This window comes from Branchiostoma floridae, chromosome 10 (assembly GCF_000003815.2).
Source record: "Branchiostoma floridae strain S238N-H82 chromosome 10, Bfl_VNyyK, whole genome shotgun sequence".
NCBI lineage: Eukaryota > Metazoa > Chordata > Leptocardii > Amphioxiformes > Branchiostomatidae > Branchiostoma > Branchiostoma floridae.
This window is the reverse complement of record NC_049988.1, coordinates 13064526-13074644: the sequence shown is the minus strand read 5'-3', so window position 1 is coordinate 13074644 and position 10119 is coordinate 13064526. Positions and strand designations below refer to the sequence as shown.

General features: G+C 40.6%; 1 protein-coding gene across 1 annotated transcript in view; it reads left to right on the top strand.

Moving 5' to 3' along the window:
• LOC118423903 (polyunsaturated fatty acid 5-lipoxygenase-like) overlaps positions 1 to 8300 on the top strand; it is a gene marked incomplete in the record, with an annotated part of 12071 nt that extends 3771 nt beyond the window's left edge. The window contains 12 exon segments of the mRNA XM_035832216.1: positions 1578 to 1675; positions 2480 to 2612; positions 3048 to 3143; positions 3380 to 3476; positions 3771 to 3888; positions 4160 to 4252; positions 4394 to 4454; positions 4614 to 4719; positions 5137 to 5228; positions 5438 to 5611; positions 6087 to 6250; positions 6729 to 8300. Of these exon segments, the coding sequence (XP_035688109.1) occupies positions 1578 to 1675; positions 2480 to 2612; positions 3048 to 3143; positions 3380 to 3476; positions 3771 to 3888; positions 4160 to 4252; positions 4394 to 4454; positions 4614 to 4719; positions 5137 to 5228; positions 5438 to 5611; positions 6087 to 6250; positions 6729 to 6843 (1347 nt within the window).
• Positions 8301 to 10119: the final 1819 nt, after the last annotated feature.

The following is a 10119-nucleotide window of genomic DNA, read 5'->3' as shown; positions in this document are numbered from 1 at the left end:
ACACAGACAGTCATTTAATCCCTGTGGTGCCAGCATGCATTATATGTGTGCGATGAAATATCAAGATAGATTCCTCTGACGGCTAGCTTGGATTAATGTCGTTATTCATTATATTGGTACGCCAGTTTAAATGTAGGTAACACGCTTTTGTATAGTACAGAATAGGATTCTGTATAATCTCTAATGGTTTGGTGTATAATAAACACATGGCGTCTTTACCCAACGCACGTATTGCTGGGAAACAAGCTAAATGTGTGTCATGACGTCAGAGCTGGAGGCGATGTCTCACTGATCCACTGGGATCAGCAACATTTCCTATACAGTTTAAGTAACATGAAAATGTCAAAGGTGAACAGTTACCAAGATCTGTCTTCAATCATGTTCATATCATAGTTCATGAGATCTCGAGCTCGTGAAGCTTATGATATGTTTAGATTACGATATTCATTCTTTCTTAATGCCTTTCTTTAGTTCACGTCTGTTTTATTGCAACACTTTGCCTGATAATTTTCTTATGTAACGTGTATTCCATTTCATATACGATACTCAATTTGCGCTGAAAGATAAATTCGTTTGATGGCCAACATATAAACTTTAAAACTTCTGACCTCTCTTATACAGCTGCTTTATTATGATTGTTTAGCATAATCATCTTTCTCACTTATTGTGCGTATTTACATGTTTGTGAAAAAAAAAACAGTTGTAGAATGCAGAAAAAGAACTTCTCTTATAACTTTACTCGGGCAACTATCGCGAATATCAATTCTAAACATCCCCCTAGATATAGTCCAGAATTGTCCCAGGCGCGCTCAGTTCGTTGTACTAACTATCCCAAAGGTTACTACAAGACATAGAACACCCATGGTGTCAGGTGACAGATGTAAAGCCCCTGGGACCTTAGCGGCAGGTGGCTGTGAAACGGCGGCATTCCGCGCCCAATACACCGCCACTCACTGTACAAACCGCGCCATTCTATACCCCCGATCCGCACTATTTAGAACCTTTAGGGCGTAAATCCTCCGTTGGGACTCTCTAAATGCGCGAATTGTCCAGCTGATTCATACTGTAGCTTAACCAATTATAAGACTTATAACCCCTTGGCTTAAGTGAAATGACTTGTGTCCACGACACAAAAGAGCCTTCAGTTTACGTTCGCAAGTCACGTCGTCATGGCAACGGAAATCAACAAGTGGTCCTTACATAAAACACTTTACCTAACATCTATATGGAGAATATATAACGAGAGTTACCTTTCAACACAGTTAAATGTACACATCAGTTATATGATATAAACGCAAATGACATATTTGACATACAATATTATGATTCATATGGAAGAATATACTTAATAACTACTAGGTGGAGAAAGCCTTTAAGTTATACAAAACAAGCACACAAAAAAGAATCATACACAGAAGAACACATTTTCTAACAGAGCAATTATTTCTAGAATTGGTGAATATTACTATTGGAGTATGATTTGCCGGTATGCTATGTTGCATATATAGGTTTACCATAATTGTTAGTTGTATATTAACGCATATACATTGGTGTTTATTTTTTTTCTACTTCACCAGGGGATGAACTATTGGAAGGAAGATCTCAACTTCGGCGAGCAAAGGCTGATGGGATGCAACCCGACTCTTTTCAAGCTCTGCAGTGAAATCCCAGAGAAGTAAGGAAGTGTCAATATTACGTAGTGAATAACAAAGAAATGTAAAAAAAACATTGAAACAAAAAATCGAACATCTCATATACATACCTCTGTAAAATATTTAGAGTTTTTGTAAATTGCTTGATGGCATAGCGGCCATAGCCCTAGTCTAACATGCGTTATAACAGTTGAGGCTCAATAAGTCTTAAGCCGGGAGTCATTGACCTCGCCGGACAGACCAGCTGTCTATGGACTGAACCAAACTACTGGTAATTAAGAAATGGGTGGGTTTGTAATGCTGTGGACTAGTGTGGTATCTGAAAATACTGCTAGGGGGGCCAAAATTGCCACGTTTCGTCTGGACCTAAATATCTACCCAAATATTCTAATCCATTAAAAGCATCTTGAAAGTTGCGAACTTACAAACACCACCAGAAACAGTACCCGTTCACAGAGGTAAAAGGAGCATGTTACGTTCTGTTGTACATTCATAATTAATCGGAAATTCCATTTTGGCGTTCTTCCTTACACACTGTTTGTACTATCTCTCCCATGACAGTGAAACTTTGTCCGTCATGCCCGCTGGTACCCTGAAATCAGTGACGTCAATATTTCGCGTGCTTTGTATCTCCATCTCCATGAAAATGTACAGTCATATAGTTTTGGGTGTCTCTGTGTTTCCGAATATTTGTAATCAGCATAACTAAATATATTTTTTTTGTAGGTAGGTGTTGGGAAGACAAAGGTCAAGGTCGATTTTGGCCCCCTGGTATGTGACCTTGGAACTGCAGCATAACTTCTGTTTTTTTATTATATTTTCTCCAGTTTTGGAGTGACAGCTGAGATGTTGGAGCCCCATCTGGAGGGACTTTCCCTTGAGGATGCCCTGGGAGCTAAGCGGCTCTACATCGTTGACCTGACGTTCTTGGAGGGAACCAAGTGTAAAAATGACAGAACGGTATGGCGTAAAATATGACCTTTGGTGGCAATTTTAGCAAAACATTTAGGAAGAGAGGGAGGTGAAATACATGTGCTGTCGATCGTTACTGCGGAAAATTTTTTAACCTCCCAAAATACATCAAAACATATACATGTACTAGAATAGCAAATGTCATTAGTAGTGCGAAGACTTGTGCGAACGCAAGATGGCGCTACTGTGATAGCACCAGCAACTTTAGGCAATTGTCATAACTACCCATATTTTTGTTGGCACAATCATGTAGCTTGAACGCAGCAGTAGGATAATGTAATGTCAACTTTTAGATGAAATTGCCGTACTAGGTAGATATAAAATAGAAATAACAGTAAATATTGAAATGTTACCTTTGGCTGGAGAGTAAATTACAAACAGGTTTCTTTGCATTTCTCATCAAAATGTTTCCTTTTTCCACAGATGACCGCACCGTACGCTCTTCTGTTCGTGAACAAGGATAAGGATCTCATGCCGATCGCCATTCAGCTTTTCCCAATGAAGGGACCAGACAATCCGGTTAGCTTTTTAAAAAACAATCGTTGAATTATTCTTTTGTCTTTCCATTTATTTTGGGTCTGATTGTTGATGTGATGGTATCTATTTCAAGTTTGACGTAAGTTAAACTGTTTTGTATTGCCTCCGTCCATGGACACCACCATGTTTAAATTTATGACACCTTCCGGTCGCCATCCTGTTTCCTGCTTTACGTCACATCCGCTTTACGACTCTCTTATCTATGATCTATGTCTCAGGTGTTTCTTCCCTCGGACCATGAGTACACGTGGATGATGGCGAAGATGTGGTACAACATGGCCGACTGCTCTTATCACCAATCATGCACTCATCTTGGTAGGTCAAGATTATCATTGTATTAGTCAGTCAAAGTATTTCCCGCGCCTGATGGCGCATAGGGCGGGGCCCATCTCCGTTTCAGTAGCCCTGGACAACACAACGTTGTGCAATCACTACAGCAGGTGACTAGTCTACTGGTACTTATTATTTTATCAGAAGAACCCAGATAAACTGTTTGAAATTGATGTATTCATTGTCATACTTATGAAACCGATGATTTGTTTATAGTTATATTTCGGGATAACAAAAGGTATGTTATAACTGCATGTTTTGGGTTTCTTTTTTGTCTAGGACTGACCCATCTCATTGCCGAGTCCTGCGCGATCTGCACCCATCGCCAACTGTCTGCATCGCACCCGATGTTCCGTCTGATGGCGCCTCACTTCCTGTACCTGCTGGCTATCAACACGTGAGCGCCCCCTAGCGATAGAAATGATAATTGCTCATATGTCATACTGTATTTAGGCCATAGCAAGTAAATGTTATGACTGATATCTATTGCAGACTGCGAAAATAAATTTCATCTTGATTGTCATTAAAGAAATCTTTAAACTTTTGATGAAAAAATGATAAATGATAAAATGATAAAACATAGAATTTCTATGGTACGTATTGATGAGACAGATCATACAACAGCATACTTTTCTAAACATTAACATTGTCTTTTTTCTTTTCTACAGTCTTGCGTTGGACAGGTTGGTTTGCCCGGACGGATGGATTGACAAAACGATGCAGATGGGAAGGGAAGGTCTCTTCAACATTGTGAAGAAAGTGTAAGTAAAAATCTTCTTCTAAACTTGAATGTGGACTTTTAATGGTCTCATGCATGGATGATGTTGAGAAATGGTGTAAAACAATTAATGTTGAAATTGGAACTTTACGAGTAAAAGGTCACTTCTTATTTTCCCATATAGATGGAAAGACTGGAGACTGGACGTCCAGGGCACTCTCCCTGCTGAACTGAAGAATCGTGGGGTAAGTAACTCTTGTTTCTATTACTGTTATTCTACGAGTATTTTGGTCTGGAAATGCACAAGTAGCAAATTTGTATGCAAACTGATACAACGTTGTACAGCGAAAGACGAAATCAAGGGGTTTTGACAATTCTTTACTGTTTTCATGTCCCTTTTATAGGTAGAGGACGTGGAAGCCCTCCCCAACTACCCGTACCGTGATGACGCCCTCCCCATCTGGAACGCTATCAACACGTATGTCAGGAAGGTGGTAGAGGCCACATATGGTAGGTTACTGCATTCTTATTCACGTATGATACATGTATAGGGTTTATGACCCGCCCTGGGGTGTATACGGAGTCATAAATAAGGAATGGCCGTATACGTATAACCACCGAATAAACCATCGAGTGAGCGAAGGGAACAGTCACTTGACCGCCAACGGTCTTCACTTGACCGTCATGTGGAGCTCGCAAGTGGTGTACATAATGGCCTGTGGTTATGCCATGGGAAAATGGTGCCTTCGCACTGGTCAGCGCCATTTGGATAAATATCAATATACATTTTTTTTATTCTTTATACTGACAATCGACGGGGGACAGGAGTGTCGATAGCATCCATTGTATGAGCTGTCAACCACCCATTTTCGTTTTTAATTGGGTATGGTATCAAAGACATATAATAATAATCATCGTCCGTTTCAGACGTCCCAGCGAAGATTGCCGAAGATCACGAGCTACAGGCCTGGGTACGAGAGTTAGGGGGACCTCAGTCAGAGGGAGGCTGTGAGATCAAGGTATATACTCGTTCCCAGTCAATCAGGAAATCATTATGACTTTGCCGTTTTGCAGTGTTCTAGATAGCCTGGATACCAGACCCCAGACCTGATCCCTAAAATATCTATCGACTATTTTTGAGATCGGGCTGGGGTCTGGTATCCAGGCTATGTTTTAGACAATTTGGTACTATATAGTGTTTGATAACAATGTTCTATTGTGTTTTCAGGGAGTGCCCGGCGGTGGAAAGTTCGCCACTGTGGATGAGATCGTTGCCACGGTAACGTCCATCATATTCATCTGTAGTGTCAGCCATGCTGCCGCTAATTTCGCCCAGTACGACGAGTATGCCTTTCCTCCTAACTACCCAGCATTCATGCATGGGGAGCCACCCAAGACTAAGGTAAATGACAGCCCATGTGTTTCTAAATCAGTACTTGCTACAGTCTCGTATGATAATTGTGTCTTGCGTGTCCAGTCATGCATACATGTACGATTTAACACCAGGAAGGAAGATCTAGAGACGAACAGTAATCGCTATAAATCAAATGGGGGTGTAGTTTTAGGCGTCTGTGTCTGTGTGTGTTTGTGTTTTGGGAAGAATAAAGTAAGAACCTCTGGACTGATTGTGATGACACTTGGTAAATGAGTAGGTGAATGAAAAACGAAGGTCGACTTTTGGCCCCTTGGCATTTATTCATCAATGATGATCATTTTATAAAATATAAGTCAGCTTCTCTCTCTCTCTCCCTCTCTCTCCCTCTCTCTCCCTCTCTCTTTCTCTCTCTCTCTCTCTCTCTGTGATCTCTTTGTTTCTCAACGACTTGAATGTCTAAGTTCAATAATCAAAGACTATGGTTATCCTCTAACCCCTATAGGACCCTCTGACGGAACAGGACATCATCAGTGCCCTGCCCGACAAGTCCCACACGCTGGACATCATGGTCGTCACCAAGATCCTGAGTGACAGGGGCACCCAGCCTCTGGGCGACTTCGAGAGGCAGTACATGTACGATCCGATAGGGGTCAAGGCGTGGAAAGAGTAAGTCTTTATGTCCTACACCATTCTGTGATTGTTACGATATCTACTGCGCTAGTCTTAGAAATATACAACACACCTTCTAGATTGTATCATTACCCCCATGACATCGGAGGTTGGAGGTATTGTTTCCGATCTGTTTGTTTTGGTGTGTGTCCTCACGGTGTCGGCTCTCCGAGTGGCAGGATGTAAGGTGGAAACGTTGTAATAGGACAGTTGTAGCATTGGACGTCTGTTTTGGCCCGGGTGCAATTTTGTTTTGGTAGACATGATTCACCTCACAATTCTGTCAGGTATTGGTTGTTACTAATATTGGCTATTTATCATTATCCTGTTTATTGTCAAACTCCTTCTGTATTGTATTTGTGTCTGTCAGCAGGGCTGGCGCGTTGTAGTAGCCACGGGCTAGTTGGGCTGTACGTGCTGAACTGCCTAACCATTTAGAGCTTGTTGACCTAATGTTACATTTTCATACCTACAGATTCTGCCAGGAGCTTGCCACCATCTCTCAAGAGAGCAGCGAGCGAGACAAGGCGAGAAAGACTTCGTACCCATACCTGAACCCTACGGAGATCCCCAACGCTATCAGCATCTAGAGGAGGGAGGAAACCACTGGAGCATTGAGATAAAAAACGCAGGCTACACACATGTATAGTCTACCAATGCTTACTGCAATGCACTGCTAGTTGTAAAGGATGCAATAACAGTCATGTTAGAGACAAGGACAATGTGGCACTGCATGCACTCTTAGTAACTTATTGTAACAGTGTCTCATAGAAAAGACAAGGACATAAGATAAAGGTAATCACATAGCCTTTCTGAGGTGGTAGGGTCAGTGAATTGTCAGAGACCGTGTCTAGGGCACGGAATCCGGCACAGTCAGTATATTTTTGGCTGAGGCAAATGTTTCAAATACAATAAACGTGCATGATGTTTCTGTACATACCAAGTAGAACAAAGTGTAATATTTCCTTTGTGAGGTTTACAAGGTCTCATGGTACCGCATTTGCCGGGTCTTATTTCTTAAAGTTTGACAACGTGAAATACACGGATACTTACGACTTAGATATGAATGGGAAACCTTATCTAAATGCTTCCTTAATTGACACTGTGTATTTCTTTTCTTCATCCAATATGTACGCGGGATTGTGCACAATTCATCAGATTTGTGAGTGCGTTTCCAAGTTTGCTTTGGTGTTATGTATATTTAATGATCTTCTAGTGCTTCTTATGTTTGTCAAGTCAAGTTTGGGGTTAGAATTATGTGCTGCTACTTATCTTAATTTGTCTGTGTCGTTTGAACCATTAACCAAGCTGCCGGGTATACATGATTTTACAAGTAGGTAGATCAACGTTGTACCGACAAGTACACACCACTGTTAGACTGATGTACAAGGTAAAATATTCAGTTATAATACGTGCGGAGGTTAGTACTAAATGTCGTCTGATAAAGTACATCATAGTTGATGGTGGTGGTTTGCCAGTATCACGTATATAGCGCTGTCTGTTTCCTTGTTGTTTCTGTAGCAAAACGTTGGACGGGGAAATGTTGCTGGTCGGATTTACCAAACCACAAGTTGGTGTAAGATCAAGTATAAGATATCTTACCAAGCAACCGTTGAGCGGGCATTTATTACTATTTGCGCCACATAAAGTTTTAAAACACAAGTTAATTGCACAACGATTGCAGCAGGTACAATGTATGGCAAGTAACATGTATTACTAACAACTACAAACTATCTACATCTGTATACTAATCTAACATAATAGAAAATATGGAGGCATAGTGTATTTCACATGTAACCTGTGTGAAATACGTCGAATGGGTTTGTTTTTTAGGAAGGAATTTGTACACATGTGATTATCACTTCATCTGATGTGTTTATTATTCAAGAGTACAATATTATATCCGTGTGAGACAGTTATGGGGTATAGATTATACCTTATATATAGTACCTTTCTTGCCACATGCTAAGTCTACCTTGGAGGTTATATAGAGTACAATTTGCTGTATATTAACTTTAAAATACACATTGCGACAAACGGTTACTTCTTTATTCTTGTCATTTTTGAAAGATTCTGTATTACTGACGTATGTAGCATTTTAGATATTTTGCATTATCGTTATATTGAATAGGGAACTGGAAGTTCTCATTTTTCTCATTCATGCAACTATTCTAACGGAAGACAGTAAGAAACAGAGGGCGTTCAGTGTTACAGTAAAAAACATTTTAAAATTTCATTGATACTGGGACACCCGGCTAAAATTCGCCAAAAAAAACGGAATATTGTCAGCAGAGAAGTAACGTTGTCCCTATTATACTATTGCCGTTACCCATGGTGTAGATATAGGTAATCATTTAACCATTCTCTCAAAACAAAACAAGACCTTCACAACAATACTCTAACATATGGCCCCTATATATGACTTTCTAACAGTACATCAACGCCTTTTATTCTGCGTGCCCATGGTGTATTTGCACACGATACGCACCATGCACAAAATACATGACGATAAAAGGCTCTCTTTCATTGTCTACTTACTCAGTCGTTAGTCCCCCCCCCCCCTTCATTTCAAAGGTCACCACGCATATATACAGACCCGCCCAGAGACACAACTACGTAATACAAAACGTTAACATATAGCCCACCAAGGTTGTGCCTTTCAATACTTCTCGTATAGCCTGAGGCTAGGAACAACAACAACACTTTCTCACACAGTAAGTATAATTGTCAAGCTACATGACTTTTCCTTGTTCAAGATTCCACATATTTAAGATAAGCTGAAACTATTGTGGAAGATTCCACATACAATAAGACTGTCTAGTTAGCAACCGTAATAACCAATGTGTCTAAACCAGTGCCGTAAATTTGCTATGACTCAGAATGGGTGACGAATGATAATGACAGATTTAACAACGTGCTTTACAACAAGGCGTAAAGGGGGCACACCTTCGTTATAACTACTCCCAGTCTGTGCTTCTGTAGTATCGTTTAGGTGCTCACCAGGTGATTCTCATGTGTTTGTTACTGTATTATTGTCATTACGAAATCTGGTGTCGCCATTTTTAAGAAAATGTCCTTGGAGACAAACTGACTGTTGGCGATTATCTATTTCGTCTTAATCATCGGGCAAACTATGTTGCTCAACAACTCTCGTCCTTTTTCCCGCTCTGCATGTAATTCGGCGGACAGATTGGCTATTGTGTTTGAGAAGTCGCTTGTCTAATCCATGCCTAACCAGATTGAGTTTTTAAGCTTTGACAGACTCAGAAGAAAAGAATTCTGAGCGAGGAGTGTTCCTTTTGTCTTTGCAGGTGTGGACGAGTCGAGCTTGGGGAATCATGGCGAGCAAAGGTAGGAATTCGTGTATGCATTTATAGTGCATGGAGCCGTCAAACCATGTTTCATTGTCGTTTTATTGTTGTCCTCCAGACAGGTCTAAATATTTGCTTTTTGAAAGTGACGTGAATTATGTGCGCTTTGTGTTCATAGTGAGTGGACCTAGCTCCATAGAGCTGGCAGGTTTTGACAGTACCAACTGCCGACAAGGGTCCAAGACAAGTCAATTATTTTCAACACATTCACGACTATCCAAATAATGCTCTCGGTTTAGTATCGTACAACGGTCGTAAAAACAAGGGTGACAGGGACCTAACCTGTACTTACATTGATTTACGTAGTAGTGTTTTATGTAATGAATATGTCCTTGCTACTACCTATAACAAAATCTTCTATGTCTGTTCAGGACGACAAGTGGTCGAAGAAGTCATCCAGAAAACGGATGTGAACGCCCCTAAAGGTACGTGGTAACCCGCATCGCAGATTTTCAAATCAAACCTAAGAAACATATTGATGATTGTACATTGATT